The 21,007-nt window shown below is 35.3% G+C and overlaps 2 protein-coding genes across 2 annotated transcripts in view; one reads left to right on the top strand and one right to left on the bottom strand.

The window, feature by feature from the left end:
* The first annotated feature begins 490 nt into the window (after nucleotides 1–490).
* Nucleotides 491–2,151, top strand: LOC149557051 (uncharacterized). The gene is made up of 2 exons (XM_089830081.1): nucleotides 491–592; nucleotides 1,849–2,151. Exons 1-2 carry the CDS (start codon nucleotides 491–493, stop codon nucleotides 2,149–2,151), a joined length of 405 nt encoding a protein of 134 aa, XP_089686207.1.
* A 425-nt stretch (nucleotides 2,152–2,576) lies between these two features.
* Nucleotides 2,577–21,007, bottom strand: part of UGLYAH (ureidoglycine aminohydrolase) — a 212,963-nt gene continuing 194,532 nt past the window's right edge. The window contains exons 12-13 of the mRNA XM_089831726.1: nucleotides 3,043–3,096; nucleotides 2,577–2,944 (exon numbers count right to left, since the gene is read on the bottom strand). Of these exons, the coding sequence (XP_089687852.1) occupies nucleotides 2,863–2,944; nucleotides 3,043–3,096 (136 nt within the window). The 3' untranslated portion in view covers nucleotides 2,577–2,862. The remainder of the gene's footprint in view (nucleotides 2,945–3,042; nucleotides 3,097–21,007) is intronic.

Consider the following 21,007-nt stretch of genomic DNA (forward strand, 5'->3'; position numbering starts at 1 on the left):
CTGGTTTATGAACTTTGATAATTTTAAGGCAGTTGTGCCTTTGTTTAAAAACTTTTGTAGTTTATGTTGTTATGGAACAGGCAATAGTAGTTTAATGCCTGCTAAAACTCTTATTTTCATCTATTTGGATAATGTTTTTGTGATTGTAAACATTAGGGGTCAATTTTGTCTAGTAATTATCTGCTGATTGTTGGCCAGTTTGACTGTTGTAAGGGCCAGCTCCCTTGTTTGGCTGTTTTATTATTCAAAAACATGAGAGATGATCTTTCAATCTGCAGGCCTTTCCATTATGACTTCCCCCAATATGTGGGTCAATTTGTCCCACTGTATCCAATTATATCTACCATGGACCCAGTCAGACTGCTTGATTGGCTCCAATTATTCAAAGGAATTTATTATTTCCTTGTCTTCTTCATGCATGTTCGTATTCCTCGACATAGCGATTGGATTGACGGATTCATTATGGAAGATAGAGTAGGTGCTTGGGAAAATGACTGACGCTGACGTTAATCTGGTAATTCTGGATGTTCCTAGCACAGCCCCTGGGGAAAGCTTCGCGGAGGATGAACCTCGATCTCCTCACCTTACGCGTGTAGATTGATTTTAGTCTATCTTTGTTATGTAACTTAGTTTTAATATCCACTTATTTAGACTATCTGCTTTTAGAACCCTGAAGCTCTAATGTTTTCAATTTGTTTTCTAAGATGTGAAAAATTCACCACTTTTGAATCGTAAGATTTTGTGGATTAAGTTAAACAAAGGATGAACTTATAATGCTATCCCGATTCCATGGGAAGACTGATCAGTGGTTATATACTTTTGTTTCTTCTTCTCTGCTAATGCAAAATATTGTTCTTTGTAAAAATCTGAAACAGACTTTTACGTCCTTTAACGTATCATGGGAAGGTCCCTTATCTTTTATATTTGATCTTTTAACAATAATTTTGCAAGATGGCGTGTGTAGCTCAAATGCAGATATCAAAGGTGACGGGTGAAGAGTTGAAGACTACAAGCTTTTACTAGAAAGCATAAGCGATTCCAATAGATATAAGCCCTCTACGTATCATTGGATGTTTGGTAGATTTACTACTTTTTCGGGGATGGAGGTTCCCCAATCAAGAGAGATATAAATGTATTAATTTTCTTATGTCATTATCAAAGGCCTTGACACTAATTAAACATTTAGATTTGCTAATACAATCATGCGAGATAATTTTATTACAAAATGTAAACCATATTTTTAACATAAACTACACTAAACACTGTCACAATTTATTTATATAACTAATATCAATAAGCTTTTTTAACAAATAAACCTTAATTTCTGAGAAACTCAACATTAATCTTCCATGAGCTTAAAATAAATGAGCCTTGGTGTGATATAAGAGCTTAAAACACATGAGCCTTAGTTTGAAATATACTGGTAGTTTTCAATGTACAGATTACAATGTATATATTTTCAGTAGAATTCAAGCTCGTAATTTTCAGTATATCTTTAACTTGCAATGTATATTTGAAATTCAGTTTTGGAAACAAGCCCACAGTGGGCCTAAATTTGTGCTAATACTGACTCTCGAGTAATTTTTTAACAAAACTTTGTTCCAAAAGATTAAGAATATTTAATTTGAATACATATTCTGCATGTGTGTGTACGCACGTGGCATGTGCGTGTGCATGTGTGCATTAAGCCACGCCTCACATTCATTGCTCTGTATTTTAACCATCCCATTTTCAGGCCTGTTTATTATATAGTACTTACATATCAAATTGCTTCACCAATTCTAAGAACTAAGATGATAAAGTTGGGGGAAATTCAGAGAATATATGACATGGTGGACGAAAATGCAGATGGAATGGCGAGTACTCTTCATTAACAAGCTCCAAAAGCCAATGTCGGAAGATCTGGGATGTATGCTCAACAATCCACTTCAAGGGCATCTCCCATTTATGAAATTTGTTGATTTATATCACACCATTCTCAACAATCATGATGGTGAAGAAAAAGATGATTCAAAAGATCTGATGGAAGCATTCAGTGCGTTTGATGAGAATAAGGATGGCTACATTTCTTGTGATGAGCTTCAGAATGTCATGGGTTTGATTCCATGGGAGCGAGATTTGAAATTGCGAGAAAATAATTTGCAGATTTGATTCAGACTGCAATGGGGAATTGGATTTCTATGAGTTCAAAGATATGATTACTTCTAAGCTTGATTCTATGTGATGAGCACCACGCACCTGAGTAGGAACAACATTTATTATCCTGTAAAATTACTTTTTATTCTTCAACTCCAAAAGCCCTGTGGTTACTGTGAGCGTACGTAATTTGTGAAATTAAACTTGATGGTCAACATGGGATGCTGAGCAATTCTTTGCGATGTCATTCTTTCAAGTTGCAAGAGATGTTTATTAGTTATATGTAAATCAGAATAATTTTGCACAGAATTTGACCATGTGTGTGTGTGTAGAGAGAGAGATAAAAAAATCATAAAGCTACACTATCAGATGCTTAATGACAGAGAATTGATGGGTGTTAATCATAAACCTCCCACAAAACTACCATACCACATAATATCTATGATCCAAGTTCTTCCATTTGATGGTAAGTGAAAAGGGAAATATTCAAATGTAACAAACCCAACAGGAAGATACCTGTATCATAAAAGATCTATTCAGTAATCAAACTACAAATGATATAACAAGCAATTACTTTCTGTACATAACACAGAAACCTTGCATTTGCATATAAACTGTTCCCAAGAAATGCCAATCAGATCTTATGCACATATGAACTCAATATATAGTAAAATAAGAGCAGTTAAACGAGCTGTCTCAAATATTTAACTCATGACAGTACGATGACTAGGTTGTATAATCCAAAGGATTCCTATTCACGTCCTTGTACAACAAATAGCGTGATCGAGTCTTCCCAAGTGCTGCATACCTGGGCACACAAGCAACATTGAGAAGCAGGTATTGGAGTCATAAATTGCTTCTGATGAACTTAAGTTTTAAAATATGCTTGTTCGTAACAAGTATTACCATTGTGGGACAAATGGTGCCATCCAAATAGCATCACCAGCTTGCACAGGATGCCTGACATACAATGAGAAGTGAACAAAAGTAAAAAAAATATTCTTTTAGCCTTAAAGTCTATAAATACAAACTTTAGCATTCAATATTTTGTTCAAAGTCTCGGCAAGGTAAAACATTCAACCATTAAATAGATTGTCACTTACTCCTGTGTATATCACATAAGCATCCAGTAGTTCACAACAATTCTCACTCCAGTTGTCAAACAATCAAAATAATTTCCAACTGTTTCAATTTTTTGCAATTAAATGGGAAGAGTCTGTAATCGAATCAACATTTCTACCAAAGTTTGTAAGCTGCTGATAGGAAACGAGCTTTATTTCAATTTTACATTGTCTATACCAAAGTTCCGAGGCTCAGACACAGCAAGGCTAACTCAACTCGTGACTCACCAAAAAAATCTCAGCAAAACTTGACAAAGTGAAAAAAAAGATAAGAAATTTAGAGATTTTTAATGATTTAAAATTTGTTTCATGCACTCATAATTGAATAAAGCTTAAAGACAGAATAATATAATCAAATAGATGCTAGTTTGATCAAATACATAAATATACATCGATCTCATAATTATAAACACAAATTGTAGCTAAAGGAAATAGAGAACTTATAAACATTGTCAGATTTATATAAAAGTCCAGAATGTGAAATCTATGACATCTAATGTTTCAAAGGTATGCGAAAACAAAAACAAGTCCATGGCTCTTGCTCAGCCTCAAAGGAGCCTGCATCCCTTCTACAAAGGCATCTAAGCTAGGTCCTAGATGATTGAATAGCCATAATTTGGGCTTATGAGACACCACTTTGACAAATATTAGTTGTGATGAAGGGTGCTCCCCTTAATACCATAAACTCATAACAAAAACAAAGAAACAAAGCAAATGTGAGAACAAAATATGGACTTCTTATTTGCACCACAAATGCGGTATTATAGAATTCACAAGTACAATATGCTAACCCACATGGGCGCCTTCATTACAATAATCTGCAAGACAACCTACGAACTATCACCAAGAGCTGTTCTAGACAATGTTCGGGCCTTTCTTAAATAGGCAATTTTATGCCGCCCAGGAAGGTTCTAGACATTGAAACTTAATACCTAGGGCCGACAGACCCTTTCTAAAGAATGGTTCATAAGGCACAACACTTGGTGAAGGTTTTGGAAATGGGGTTGCAAGCTTTGGGTTTAACCATGGAGGAAACTTCATAGTTAAGTGCGCTCAGGCTAGAGTAGTATTGGAATGGGTGACCTCATGGAAAGTCCCGGTGCTTCACCCCTATTAGCATCACCTAGATCTAATGAGTGCTAAGTGTTCCATTTATTCTCATGAGAGATGGATTCATGTTGAATCACTACTCATGAAACATGGGTCAATGAGTTTGACTCAAAATCAATAGTTAAATCTTGATAGCAATATCACAATGCATATAGAGTCGGCCAAATATATCTTTGACAATTATTTTAGATATTTCGGGTAGCCCAACTTCAGAAGGCCATAACTCTCGAACTGTTGCTCCGATTGGCTATTATAACCACTTTTCAGAAATGCTAGCTTCTGATCTACAGGCTGAAACTTGTGCAAGTGCCCTCCTGTCTAGTTTTTGGACCTCATCTGGGCACTCTAAGGCCTTCAAAGGTGAGCCTGAAGATTTTTCTGCAAATTTTTCAACCGAAAATCTGCAATTTTTCCGATACTTAAGCTGGAGTAATGAGATTTTTATGGTAGGCTTACAACTCTAAAATGAACCTTCATGTAGAACATGAGAACATTTCAAGCTCGTATGACAAACTTACTAAAAATAGCAAGTTCCCATAAATAGTAACCACCCTATCTACTAGTCCTTATTAAAATAGAAAAGACTAAAATGACAAATAATTTTGGATGATGCAAGATTGCTCTTACACCTAGGATGCTCCTACATCAAGTTGTGTATGTACCTGTAAAGTGCCTTGACAATTTTTGAAGTTTTATCCCTGTTTTTCTGCCTTAGGAATTTTGTCAAACACTTCCCTTGCAGCCTCAGTTTGCTGATGTTTGTTGTTTTGCTATGATTTTTGAATGCCAATGATATTGATGAATACAAATGATTGCAAAATAACTAATTGAAAATCAAAGTGATATGCAACTTCTTCTTATTATTTTCCAAATGCAAGTACATGAAATTCTGATGTAAAATGCACACCTACAGCCAAGAGGTATTTTCACAAACACTTGGTATGCATCCTATGAATGACTATGCAATGAGACGTTTTTACAAACATTTGGCATACAAACTGAACAGCTGAATTAAGTTGATTTCCCTTCAATACTTCAGTGTTTACAATGACTGAATATTTTGGTAACAAAAAGACATATATTACTTGTCAAATGTATCCATCTAAAATTGCCAAATGTAAATACCAAAAGAACTTGGAATAAGTAGCTGAGATGACATGCTTTTTGGCTTTGCTTTTTTCGGATTTGCTTTTCCGGACTGCTTTTTCGGATCTATTTTTTCGGACTGCTTTTTCGGCTCTGCTTTTTTGCTTCTTTTTCGGATCCACTGCGAAAACTGAAACCTTTCTCCTTACCAACTAATGTCAAAAATTAGATGCACGGGTTGAACAAAAATCACTGAATATTATCTCCCAATTAATCACAAATGAATTGGCTGAATACCAATTCCTCCACTCTCAACTAGGGTTGATATCTCACAACCGAAATTGGCACCTTAGAGTCTTCAAACCCTCAGGCAAGTATGCAAGCACTAAGGCTCTCAGCACAATAGATGAATATGCAACTCAAGATGTGTAAAATGAGCCCCCAAAGGCTCCTTATAAAGATTTCACAAGCAACTCCAAGAAGCTTCTAGAGGAATCCAACACTTTATTCTTTTAAGTGACTTTTTGATATTTTATTATGTTAATCACTTTAATATTAAATCAATTAAATATAAAGTTACTTTTTAATATTTCATTGTTTAGTAACCTTATAAGTAATTAATTTAATATATCTTTTCCCCCTTATTTCTTCATTTTTAGCGTCCGGGAAAAATAAAGGCTAAAATAAAATAAGTAGCTGGTGCCTGTCAAAAAGGGGACATTACAGTCCTCCCTTCCCGAAATTGCTTGTCCTCAAGCAATTGCAAACTCGGGTGCTGTAAAATCTGCTCATTCTCCCATGTGGCATCCTCTGCAGGCAGATCCTTCCATCTCACCAAGTCCTCCTTAATCACTCTGTTCCGCAATTTCCTCTCTCTAACATCAATGATCTCTTCAGGCACCAAGACCAAATGTCTGTCCTCATTAAGTGGTGGAAGATCCGTGGAAGAGATAACCTACTGACCTAATGCCTTCTTGAGGCATGAAACATGAAATACATTATGAATCTTGTTGCTCGCAGGCAGCTCTAACTCATATGCTACCTCCCCAATCCTCCTGGCAACCCTGTATGGACCGTAGAACCTTGGTCTTAGTTTCTCTGCTCCACTCTTTTTAAAAGAGGACTGTCTATAGGGCTACAATCGTAGATATACCATATCACCAATCTCAAAGCTGCGCTCAACCCTGTGTTTATTTGCATAAGTCTTTTGCTGATTCTGTGCCATTACCAGATTATCCTTGAGTGCCTTCAATATATCTTGGCTTTCCTGAATCCAATATTTTGCTTTAGGTGCCCTACTCTCACCAAAAGCCATCTCCACGAATGAAGGTGCATCATACCCATACAAGGCTCTGAAAGGACTCATTCCAATGGACATATGGTGTGTGGTATTCTCTCCTAAATGCAACCACCTGATCCAAGCCCACTGTTGTCCTGCCACATAATTATGCAAGTACCCCTCAACCCACTTGTTAACAATTTCTGTTTGCCCATTAGTTTGAGGGTGATAACTGGTACTAGGTGTTAACTCAATACCTGTCAATCTAAACAGCTCCTGCCAAAAAGCACTCATAAACCTGCTATCCCTGTCGCTGACTATGTTCTTAGGTAGCCGGTGCAATCTAAAAATCTCCTTGAAAAATAGCTCAGCCACTTGTGAAGCCCTGTACTCTGTCGGAATAGCAAAGAAATGTGCGTATTTTGTGAGCCGGTCTACCACAACAAAGATGCTGTCTCTCCCCTGTACCTTGGGTAGGCCTGTGATGAAGTCCATCGAAATGCTCTCCCACTTTCGCTCAGAAATGGGCAAAGGTTGAAGTAACCCAGCTAGATGTGTATGCTTGGACTTATTCTGTTGGCAAGTCACGCACTCCTTCACATGCTTCAACACATCATCCTTGAGGCCTTTCCATGAAAACCTCTCTCTAATCTGTCTATAAGTTTTGAAGTAGCCCTGATGGCCTGCTAGGGGTGTATCATGGCAAGATTGTAGTATTTTCTCCTTCAATTTTGATTCTGGTACTAGGTAGATCCTATCCTTGTAGTAAATCACATCATCAACTATCCTGCACCTGTCACCCTGAATCAATCCGTCCATCAACTCACAAGCAAATGTATTCTTGGAGTACTCCACTAGTAAGATGGATTTCCAATCTGCCAAAATCTCAGAGAGTGAGCAAGCTGAAGGCCTCCTGGAGAGGGCATCTGCAACAATGTTCTTCTTCCCCTTAACATACTCTATGTCGAAATCATATGCTTGTATCCTGCTAACCCACTTCTGTTATCTCTCGTTCAAGTCCTTTTGCTCTAAGAAGTATCTGAGATTGTTATGATCTGTCCTCACACAAATTTTCCCCCAACTAGATACTGTCTAAACTTCGCCAAGGCATGCATAATGGCGAGCATCTCCTTATCATAGATGGAGTATAGTCTCTCAGCTCCCCTCAACTTACGACTCTCAAAGGAGATAGGGTGTCGATTTTGCATCAATACTGCACCAATACCTTCCCCTGAAGCATTACACTCTAGAATGAAAGGCTGTGTGAAATCAAGAAGTGCCAACACTGGACAACTGCTCATCACCTCCTTGAGCTTATCAAAAGCTCGTTGCACTTTAGCTGTCCAACAAAATGTACCCTTCTTGGTCAAATCTGTCAAAGGTGCCCCCGACTGTGAGAACCCCTTAACAAAATGCCTATAGTAACTGCACAGTCCGAACAAGCCCAGTAGCTCTGTAAGTGACCGTGGTGTGGGCCAATCTAGAATAGCCTGTATTTTCTCTTGGTGCACTTGGACACCCTCTGCACTGATCACGTGTCCCGAATAAAGAATCTCTCTAAGGCCGAACTCACATTTCGAAGCCTTAGCGTACAAGGACTGCTCCTCCATGATGGTAAGGATCCCATCAAGCTGCTGCAAGTGTTCTTCCCAAATTTTACTGTACATGAGCAAATCATCAAAGAATACCAAGAGGAACTTACACAACTGTTTTTTGAAGATATGATTCATACAAGACTGGAATCTGGCAGGTGCGTTAGTTAATCCAAATGGCATCACCAAGAACTCATAGTGCCCATAGTGGCATCGAAAAGCAGTCTTGTGCACATCTTGTTCCCTCACTCTAATCTGATGGTAACTCGATCGAAGATCAATCTTTGAAAAATATACTGCCCCATGTAACTCATCCAATAACTCATTGATCCTGGGTATCGGGTACTTGTTCTTGATTGTTTTCTTATTGAGGGCTTGGTAATCTATACGCATTCTCATGGTCCCATCTTTCTTCTTCACCAGAACCACTAAAGAAGCGAAAGGGCTGGAGCTAGGACGAATGTGTCCCATATCAAGCAATTCCTTGATTGCTTTCTCGATCTCATCCTTAAATTTCTTAGGATGGCAATAAGGGGTAGTAATCACTGGCTTGGCCCCTTCTTCCAACTCAATAGTATGCTCGAAGCCTCTATCCAGTGGCCTCTTTGGGGGTATCTCACCAAAAACCTTGTCATGTTTGCCCAATAGCTCCTTGATGTCAATGTGGACTGGCTGTCCTGAATCTGTAGATCCCTTAAGAGTGATCACACACTCTGCTTCCCAAACTATGTCATCATGCCTGAAAATACTCTCCATACCTCTAGCTGAAACAATCTTAGGTGCTTTAGATGCCATACCTCTAAGCACCACTCTACGCCCATCAGCATCTCTGAACTTGAGTTCCATGGTTTGGAAGTTCTGTGTGTACTTCCCTAATGACTGCAACCATTGGACCCCAAGTATGGCATGGATATCACCCAAGTCAACCACATAGAAATCATTTATAACTGTGTGGTTGTCCATCATAATAGACAACTGTGGAATCCACTGAGTACAAACTATCTTATGCCCATCAGCTACCATCACACTGAATCCCTCAAAATCCTCTAGAGGAATTTGTCACTTGTTCACCAATGATGCATCAATGAAGTTATGAGTAGCTCCACTGTCAATCAATACTGCTATCTGATGACCTTGTAGGACCCCACGAACTTTGAAAGAGTTGAACTTAGGAGCACTGGAGATAGAAGCAATGATCTCATCATGATTTTCCCCATCTGAACCGTTATTGTCTTCCCTTTGAGGTTCCTCTTCCTCAGAACTGCTCTCATCATCTGATATCACCTCAATTAAGTGAGCCTTGCCTTTCCCTAGGCAACGATGTCCACTAGACCATTTCTCCTTGCAATGATAGCAAATCCCCTTAAGCCGACACTCCTGTCTATAGGCTTCATCAAAGTTCTCCTTATTACTTTTTTTCTGGAATGGCTTCTTCCCCTTATCCTTATGGGATGTGAAAGGCTTGCTAGGAGCCCTAATGCTAGATGTAGAATATTCCATGTCTCTAGTCTTCATGATAGCATCCTGGAAAGAATCTGGTTTGAAGGCCTTAACCCAACCACGAAGAGGCTCTGTCAATCCCTCAATGAAGAGCATAACCAACCGCTGTTCTGAAATATCTATCACCATAACTACCAACCGTTGGAACTCTGTGATGTAAGCATCCACTGAATTAGTCTGCCTAAGTTGTGCTAACTCCGTAAAGTGGAGTTCAGGATCCTTACGATCAAACCTATCAATGAGCTTCTGGGTGAATTCCAAATATGAAGTAATGTTGGCACGCCCCAAGGTGACAAGTCCATGGTACCACCATTCATGTGCTTTGCCTTCCAAATGGAGTGTGGCGTACTGGATAGCCTCTGTTTCCAACATAGGATTGAGCTACAAATATGTGTCGAGCTTCTGAACCCAAGCTCTGGCTGTACCTTTGTTACTTCCATCAAATGATGGTAAGGTTAGTTTTCCCACCTTATGCTCCAAGTCTTGATTTTGCACTCCCCGTTTATTGTTTCTTGGTCTATTTCTCAATTTAAGACCACAAAAGTCTACAAGTGACATGGCAGCCTTGAAATCATCACCTAGAGAGTTGTACTCCCTCAAATAATCACCATATCCCTCTTCTCTTACTTGCTGATCGTGATTTGCAGCACCATGTTCTCTCAAAAACGTAGGCATAAGAGGCCTAGGAGTAGCTCTACTTGTTGTTCTAGCACTGCTTTGAGCTGTGTCATTGTTTTCTTGACCCCCATTGTGTCCATTCTGCCCATTAGTCCTGTTATGGTTCCTATCATTTCGATTGTTTCTGTTATCTACCAACTGTCCAAGGATAAGTGACAGTTCTTCTCTACCTCTTGCCATTTCATCTCTCAACTCTTGTTGCCCTCTTGCAAGAGCATTAAGCATTTGTTGGGTATTGCTTTCTTCCATGAGTTCTAAAGGGCTTAAGCCCTTTCTTGCCCTGTTATAGAATTTATCCAAAGGATTTATGAATGGAACATTTGGAAACTCTTCACTCATAACCCGTACAAGATGGCAGGAACTTTAGCTCTGATACCACTGTAAAGTGCCTTGACAATTTTTGAAGTTTTATCCCTATTTTTCTGCCTTAGGAATTTTGTCAAACACTTCCCTTACAACCTCAGTTTGCTGATTTTTTTGTTTTGCTATGATTTTTGAATGCCAATGATATTGATGAATACAAATGATTGCAAAATAACTAATTGGAAATCAAAGTGATATGCAACTTCTTTTTATTATTTTCCAAATGCAAGTACATGAAATTTTGATGTAAAATGCACACCTACAACCAAGAGGTATTTTCACAAACACTTGGCATGCATCCTATGAATGACTATGCAATGAGATGTTTTTACAAACATTTGGCATACAAACTGAACAATTGAATTAAGTTGATTTCCCTTCAATACTTCAATGTTTACAATGACTGAATACTTTGGTAACAAAAAGACATATATTACTTGTGAAATGTATCCATCTACAAATGCCAAATGTAAATACCAAAAGAACCTGGAATAAGTAGCTGAGATGACATGCTTTTTTGGCTTTGCTTTTTTCGGATTTTCTTTTTTGGACTTGCTTTTTCAGATTGCTTTTTCGGAGTGCTTTTTCGGATCTGCCTTTTCGGACTATTTTTCGGCTCTGCTTTTTCGCTTTGCTTTTTTGGATCCGCTGCGAAAACTGAAACCTTTCTCCTTGCCAACTAATGTCAAAAATTAGATACACGGGCTGAACAAAAATCACTGAATATTATCTCCCAGTTAATCACAAATGAATTTGCTGAATACCAATTCCTCCACTCCCAACTAGGGTTGATATCTCACAACCGAAATTGGCACCTTAGAGTCTTCAAACCCTCAAGCAAGTATGCAAGCACTAAGGCTCTCAACACAATAGATGAATATGCAACTCAAGATGTGTAAAATGACCCCCCAAAGGCTCCTTATAAAGATTTCACAAGCAACTCCAAGAAGCTTCTAGAAGAATCCAACACTTTATTCTTTTAAGTGACTTTTTGATATTTTATTATGTTAATCACTTTAATATTAAATCAATTAAATATAAAGTTACTTTTTAATATTTCATTGTTTAGTAACCTTATAAGTAATTAATTTAATATATCTTTTCCCCCTTATTTCTTCCTTTTTAGCATCCGGGGAAAATAAAGGCTAAAATAAAATAAGTAGCTGGTGCCTGTCAAAACGGGGACATTACAATGCCTGTGTCTGATAGTGCTCTATTCTCGTCTGCCATGGCCACAACCTCAACCTCTCTATCCGCCTAGTCAATTCATTCAAGGTCCTCATCAGTAAAGACGGGATTGGTAGACTCAACGACCCACTCCTATGGACTCTTATTTTTCTTCCAATCTCACACTTCTCTATTTTTCTCTATACAATGAAATGAAATGCTTTGAAGGGTTGTAAAGAAGAAATAGAAACAAAAAGAAAACAAGTTAAAACATTTTGTTTTTATGTTTTTGTATGCACAACACTTTATGTTTGATAGGATTTGGCAAGTCAATCTCTAACTCATGACTCTCCATGACTCAACGAGTGACATCCAAAACTCAGCCAAGTTTGAGTCTGAGTCCCAAGGACTTGCTTAGAGTTACCTTGTTCATGATTCACTGTGTCTGAGCAAGTCAAGATGAGTCTGGCATTCATCAATGGACCGATGTATGCCCTAGGAGTTTTGATAAATAGTGGGAGGCCGATGGTTAATTAGATAGATGGTCTATCAATCTGAAATAAAATTGAGCCTTATTTGTCTTATGTGGCAAATTTCATATGACTAATGCTTCCACGTTGCAATTGATCCCCTCCTTTCTATTCAAAAATTGATCCTATGGTTTGAATAACATAAAGCATTATGTCATCTTTTGTGATTTAAGGGGATGAATTTCATTTAAAAGGTTTAGTAAAGATAATAATATTTTAACATTAATCCCTATGATGTTGTCACTATGTACACTTGAGTTAATTAATTAATTGATATAAAAGGTACATAATTTGCAATTGTTCATATTGAAAGAGGAGATAGACAAGGTGAGGAAGAATTAAAGTTTGTATTTTTCTTGTCATGACTGAAGATGAGAACATAATGTTCATTGCAAATGCAAAGTAATTTATATCTGCAGATAATATGGAGAAGTCAAGGATGAAGATGTGAGAGAAGCAATAATTATTTGGAAAGAAAGATTCGTTCAAGGAATCAAAGATACAATTAACATCAGAAGAAGTTATTTCAAAAAGAACAAGGAGTTTCGGAAGTAGAACATGGATCCTACTTGGAGATTTGACTAAGTGCAAGAGGAGATTGGTTTCGATTGTTAACACAATTTTGAAGAATCTCAAGTGTAAAGGAATTTGGATGGATATATAGGAGTGACAGCTCAGAGGAGATGGAATGAGTAAGTAGTAAGTCAAACTTCTACGAAGCTGAAAAGAAAAAGAACTTTCTTAGTTTCAGAATCATTCCAATTATGAAAACAGGTCGATCAGAAAAATATCACAAGAAATGTGCCAAATAGAGCATCTGGAATATACTAGTGGAGGTCATTAAAGGGAAATTAAAAAAACTGCCAGGAGAAATATGCAAAATGTATTTTATTGTAAAAGGAATAGGAAATTCCTGAAAGTCAAATTGTATGTAACATTGAAAAGTTAAAATTATATTTCCTATAGCTATCTATGTCTTATTCTCCTGCGATAGCTTGGGAAGTGTGTCATTTTCATCTTCTAGTTGAAGTAGCTGTAAGAAAAAATATTTTATTATCCGGATGGTTGTAAAAGGAAAATCTCAACCCTTGGTGTTGAGTGAACCTCCACTACTGCCTCCTCTATAAAAGGAAAGGCAGTTCTCACTTGCAAAGAAGATAGCTAGAAGTGAAAGTAGATGATGTTGTAACAGTAGGAAGTAAGAAGAATAAATTCTTGTAATTGACATTTGAAGTTAATGCAAGCAAACATTGAAGTTATGGTGTCTTTGTCGCGTCTTTCCAATGTATTGATGGTTTCTAATCTTCAAGATTAATTATAGTTTAGTGATGTTAATGATTAAATGTGAAGATGTGTGATGGATTCCAATTAACATCATTTGTATCTTGCTAATGTAAGGTGTAATGCATGATAAGTCTACAATAAATATGCAGCAACTAGTTCAATTGTGAATGCATGCTTGAGTTGCACCAGTCTTGAGTATTCAAATGCATGTTTGCAATCTGAAAACCCTGTCTCCCTAGAAGATTAAACTATTTTTACAGTACTGTAAGAAGTTTGGTGAAGTAGAAATCAATTGTGTGGAATCTAACTGTCTGAAGCACGAATCATCATTGTCATTGTCCTTGGGAATTCTTAGTGTAGTCTCTCTAAACCCTATTTCTTATGCTATCTGTCTGAAATAGTTCAGGTAGATTACTTAAAGTATTGAGTGAGAGAGAATTGCCTCCACATTCTAGGTATAATTGCATAAGTCCCCTTGCGAATCCAACAAATCACATCATACACATTGAGTCTATCCACGTACAGTCAAGACCTGACATAAGGAACCTTTGGGTTGTTTCAGCTGATAACATCCAATTGCACCTCAGACTTCCTTTCTCATGAGTAGAATATACAGTATATTCTATTTTGTGTTGGTGGTGTACATCAAATTTGAAAATATCAGAATCGCCAAAAACTCAGCGAAAAATTTGGCAATAAATTGACAATTTTTTTGAACATATGAAAATTTACAATTTCTTAAAATATACGAAGATACAAAGGTTTAAGACTTTAAATACCAAATTACGAATCAATGAAATTAAAATACTAAATTAGTAAATACATTTATTGTTTTAAGTTTTTAAACTTTAAAGTATACATATTGATATAATTATGACAATTATATGTAAAATACATTTACGATTTCCATATTAAACATTTCTAGAATTTGTTAATAGATATATTTTTATTTTACTAAAATTCCTAAAATATATTATAAACTGTATATCACAATTTTAATAAAATATGTTTATATTTAACTGGGCATTCCTAAAATTCCTAGAACATATTACGAAATCAATTTATATAATGTGAAATTCTTTTACATTTAAAATGGTATATACTAATATTAATTATATTAGAGAATGGTGAATACATTAAATATTTACATTAAAACATGTTTTTTCTTAATATTCATTTGATACTCTGAGTTTTAAAAAATTTAATAAAGTATACATACTGGTCAAGCAAGAGGTTGAAGGAAGACTGGAAGTCGTTGAATTGAGACAAATTGGCTGCTAAATGAAGACAAATTGGCTGTTGAATGAAGAGAAATCCATTGCTGAATGGAGACAAAGATGAGCAATCAAGGAAGACAAATACGTTGCTGTATTTTCTATAATGTGTGATCAAGGAATGAGACAGCTTCTGCCGTTTGTGAATGGTCAAGACTCAAAACCACCATGTAAGTTAGTGTAAATGGAGACAAAAATATGGTACACGTTGGGAATTAATATTTATTAAAATAAAAAACTAAAATGATGTCCATGACATTTCATTGATTTTTTGATTTGTTGGCGAGTTTTATGATAAATTTCATCGTGCATTTTTTTATTAAAATGGTTGGCACTATAAAGTGCAATTATATTGTAAACCATTTTTTGGGGTGATATCTTGCAAGTTTGGCAATATATTGCCAATTCTTTCAACTATGGTGTGTATAACCCCCATCAATAGGTCCTTCAGCAAAATGGGACCAAATTGCACCTAATGGGAATTGCAAGCATAGTAGATGAAGTGGTTGAACCAAATGGCCTTAATAAATTACTCCCAACTAACCTGCCATTAGAAGAACCTGATTTAGAGCATAATTACAAGACTCTACGAGTCTAGAGCCGATCGGCTCTCTTGGGTTTCTTGACCTTGGGCTCTAACTCTATCAAGTCAGACTGAGTCTAAGCTGACTCGCCGAGACAACCAAACTTGACTAACTCGCAAAGTCCCAAGTCTAGGGCTCCTGTGGCAATCAACATTATAAAGTGAAAAAAAACTAATGATTTTCTTTGATTCTTTTTGTTTATTTCCTTCTCTAAAACTGAAAAGGAGAATTTATTTATTTGTAAAGACAAGGAAGAGTGAAAAAAGGTTTGACAGAAAAATAATGGGGTTTTAGAAAATAGACCAGCAGATCAATTGGCTCTCAAACATTGATTTTGGATTGTTTGTTTAAGTTTGTAACTTACATTCATTAATATAGGCTACATTGAGCCTTAATCTTCTAGGTCTAGCTTCTATTTTGATAAATGATTTGAGCTTTAAATTCAATGGATTTCATATTCCATTAATATTGCAAATAGTTGATAGTGACACTATTTCTATTTCTAATGTCTTATTTAGTTTAACATATTTCCTTTAGAAAGTAAAAATGCATTTATGGTTATGTGATCAATCTAAACTAGTGTTTGTGTGCAAAGTAGCTTCTATTTATCTCCATTATTGTGTCTTTGATGTTAATTTGATAAATTATGCATGTAAAAATTTTAAATCCTTAAAAATCTTTGAATTTTCTTGGTTTTTCAATTTTTTCAGTCCTTGCTGAGTTTTTTTGTTGAGTCCGAGTCCAAGTAAAAAATCGGCTTTCCAAGTCCAAGGCGAGTCTGAGTCTTGTAACTATGAGTTGGAGAGTGATGATTATTCAAAACATCATAGTTGAGGACCTTGATACGGATGATCAAAATCTTCTAGAGTAGATGATAGATTTCTGATTTTTGTTTTTTGTTTGTGTATCAGCATCAACCTATCAACATTTTTGAATTTCAATATGTAATGATAATCTAATATGATCATATGAGATATGCAGTGATTGTTTTAAAATCTTTGACTCTATAAGACACAAGGAAATTGTCACATTACTGATTTGAATTTCAGATTCAATACTTGACTCAATGGTTTGTGTTTTTAAACTTTAAAGTTCTTAATGTTCAAACTTTAACTTTTCCATTGTTCTTGTTTTCAAAGTTCTATATTATGATATTTTTTGGAAATAATTAAATTGTATTAAAAAATGGTTTCGCATCTCCAAAACCCTAATCTCTTATTTTTTTAAATCATCTGTGCTAGTGCCAATCTCCAAATCTCCCCATCCTCTGGTGACTCAAACAAAACCCAATAAAACTCATTAGTAGTAGTCTACAATATATATTGACAGTACTATCCTTTTGGAGAGTTATTAATTTCACATCTACTTTCGGATCAATCAAATTGTTCAAAATGCCCTTCATAAAACAGTGCAGCCTTTTATACATTGTTAAGAAATTTGTAACTCTAGTTTCTCAACCTTGCGTTAGATATAATTGTTCCACACCTTATAGAGCACGAAACCTAAGACATATTTGTATACCTATCAAGAACCCCACATTATCAGGGAGCAAAACTATTATGGTAAATCAATGTGGTTGGTGGTGTATTAAACCAAGGAGATGAAAGTTCCTTCTATAGATTTACAAAGATGAAAATAGAAACTACTTTTAAAGCTACAAACCAAGATGACCATTAAAGAAACATTAACCAAAAACATCATTTATGGGTTTATATAGATCATTGTCTCTGATATTCTTGGTACCAAGATCTCTTCCATTCCTAAACCTAAACAAAATTGGTCCTCACACGAGCTATTATTCATGCATAGTGAAATATCACTATGATCATATTCAAAGTACTATGATTGAACATACTAATCTGTCACTTGTCAATTGTGCTAGGTTACAACTACAATACAAACCCTCGGATTCATTGAACAAAATTCCTAACATTATAAGGCTTCCATCTTAGGAAGTATAGTTAATATCACCATTTCATGCTCTTATCTGCTCTACCTAGAATAATTATTTCATGTGCATGATTGGGTCAGTCATTTAAAAAAGGAACTAAAATGCACCTATTACTTAGTCCTCAGATAAAGTTTATCCAATGTAAGTATTGTTAATGTTGTCCTGCATTTTGTCACCACAAAATGTAGGTAACAGTATGAAACTTTTTCAAATTAGTTTCGCATTTCTTTGAGTTTATTTCATTATTTAATTGGTTAGTATTGATTAACCAATCGGTACCAATTGATACAATGAATCTTTTTATTGAAGGCCTTCGTCAAGTCTTTTTTGTTTTTCTTTTTGTCGAGCCTTTGCTTGATTTTTGAAACCTTCAAAGTCCGTTTTTTTCTTTTGAGTTTGCGTTTGTTTGTTTTTGGTCCTTTGGTTTTGCTCATGTCATGCTTTTCGTTTTCCCCTTCGATTCGGTCTAACCTAGAGGTCAATCGAAGTTGTCAGTCAAGAGATATGGTCATTTTAGTGCCTCAAAAGTGGACATTTTAGGTGCAACAGCACGAATTAAAAAAAATGATGTTATATTTTCATTTTGACATTCAATTTTTGAAAATATAACATTTTATTCACTTTTTGTTATGTTTTGAAGTTACTTTTCATTTAAATTTATAACTTAAAGTGACTATAGTGCACTTTATGTTATAATTTTAAGTTGAGTTACTTTTTAATTTTTCACTTAAAGTGACTATAGAACTATATAGTTACTTTTTAAATTTTTTATTTTAAAATCAAATACTTATATAAATGTCACTTTAATATAATGTTTATGTATTATATTGATTAATATTGTGCATAAATGTTATTTTTGACACATTGTTGACATTTTTATAAAAATAAGCAAGGTTGCATGGGTACACGTATCCCACGTACCGGGTACTCGGTGGAGAGCATCATAGCTAAGGACCTTGATTAAGATTCTGATTTTTTTTTTTGGTTTTTTTTTTTGCATTAGCTTGTTGTTTATCAAACTTAATTCAATACCAAATCATTTTGAAACTTTGATACTAATGAACAATAAACTTTATCACTGTTCAAGTCATAAGTTTATCATTTGCAATATGTCATTGTCATATGATTTAGGATCTTCTTGTCCCTGTTTAAAGTCTACCTTCTTTGTTATGCATCTAAGCATTTATCATGTATTATTATTTCAAACATATAGCAAATCTGAAACTGAAAATAATACATTACATTTGCAAACTTTATCACTGTTCTTGTTTTGAAAAACCATTGTCATGACTCATAATTTCAGATTTTTTATAAATATAAAAGTATAATTTTAAAATAAGTTTGACATACCCAAGTGCCTCTGTCCCCTATTATGAAAAATACTTTAAACATAAACATTCAACAATAGCATATGTGTATATATATATATATATATTATAATTTGACTTATGGCTCATATTTTCAAATTTCTTGTTTTGAATGCTCAATGTTATGACTCATGATATATATTTTGATTTTTATATTTTCTATAAAATATTAATTATATAGAAAAAAATTAGGCATACACACATACCCCCGTCCCCTATTTTGAAAAATATGCGTACCCGTACCCATTCCCATACCCGTTCCGTTCCCGTACCCACGTACCCATGCAACTTTGAAAATAAGTGAAATGCATAACTTAAAGGCCTAAAAGTGGACATTTTATGTGCATATGCATGTAAAAAACCATGAAAAGTGGAAACTTTTCATGCTAATGCATATGAAAACTCATTTTGAAGACCTTTTTCAAGTCATTACATCAAAAGCTTGTAAAAGTGGACCTTTTTTATGCAATGACATGAAAAGTTGAGTTTTCATGCTTGTGCATGAAAAAGGTGAGATATGTTTATAAAATATGTAAGTGATTCCAAAAAGTGAGATTTTGGAGACTTGCACATTTTAAAATATGTAATGGGCTTCAAAAAGTGAGATTATGTCTCAAAACATATTTTAAAATATGTAATGGACTCTAAAAGGTCCTCTTTTGCCTTCCAACATGTTTTAAAATATGTAATGAACATAAAAATGTCCTATTATGTGAAGAAAACATGTTCTTGCTCCAAAAACCTCCTATTTTGATCATAACTTTTGATTTTCTCCATGGATTTGAATGAAATCAGTTGTATTCATCGTGTTTTGAAAAGGTGATCATTTTGCCCTCATCAAAAATCAAGTTATTGCACCCAAAAACGTGTTTGAAACTCCCAAGCTAGGGCACATTTTTTGCATAAAACTCCATAAATCTGCCAAGTTTGATCACGTTTTTGCATGAGATCAAGTCATTTTTACCTCATTAGGTGATTGCATTGGTTGAGGATCATTATTTTGGTGTTAAATCATCGAAACGTTTTACTTTGAAGATCACGCTTTTTGCTTGTTTTGGCAAAAACGGCTCAAGAACATGCAATCTTTAAAATGTTGCAAGGAGGAGCTAATCTAGGGCACATTTTGGCATCTTGCTAAATAATCTCCTTGTTTGCTGCCCTTCATCATTCAGATTTTGGAGATTTGAAAAGTTCTCGTCATTTTTTTTGAAGAAAAATTCAAACAAAGAGCATCTTTTCCTTCATTTTTGGCACATATTCATCATGTAAGTGGACATCTTCTTTCTTACATTTTAATTCATGCTTATCCTTGCTAATTTTATGCATGAAATCATTGAATGGATGCCATTTGTAAAAATCTTTGCCTTAGAATATGCATTTTTCCTTTAAATATGAATTTCTTTTTCATTTTGATGTCTTTGGTTATTCCCCAAGTTCCAAATTCGAATTTCATCTTTGGAGTGCATTGCATCTTGGCATGTTTTGAGTTGTTTTCAAAGGTACGTTTTTCTTTTGTTTTGGTTTTGTGTGCTTGTTGCCGATTTTTCTCCATTTTGGAGAAGTTGCAAGTTTTTTCCCAAAAACTTGTTTTTCCTTCATTACATGCGAAAGCGTTATCATTTTTCACATTCCATTTCCATGTCATTACATCTCACATCTGTTGTGAGGTTTTCACACCATCACCCCAAAATTTTTGGGGACCCCCTTTTTTCTAATCGCCTTGGCAAATTTTTGGATTGTCCACCAATTTTGAGTTTTGAAAAATTTCACGCCTTGGCACCTTCACGACAGATATGGGGAGCCTTAGCTTATTTTCACCCGGTTTTCTTAACTTGATTTTCCAGAGCTATCAATTTTGTCCCTAGGTCGAATAATTTTCTAATTTAATTTCAACTTGGCAGGATAAAGTTGTGAATTTTGCACTTAGACGTTTTCTTTTGAAAATTTGGTTTTAACTTTGTAAATTTGGATAATTTTCAAAAGAG

The sequence above is a fragment of the Cupressus sempervirens genome, chromosome 5 (genome assembly GCF_028749045.1).
Source record: "Cupressus sempervirens isolate cs-2001-9-10 chromosome 5, ASM2874904v1, whole genome shotgun sequence".
Classification (NCBI taxonomy): Eukaryota; Viridiplantae; Streptophyta; class Pinopsida; order Cupressales; family Cupressaceae; genus Cupressus; species Cupressus sempervirens.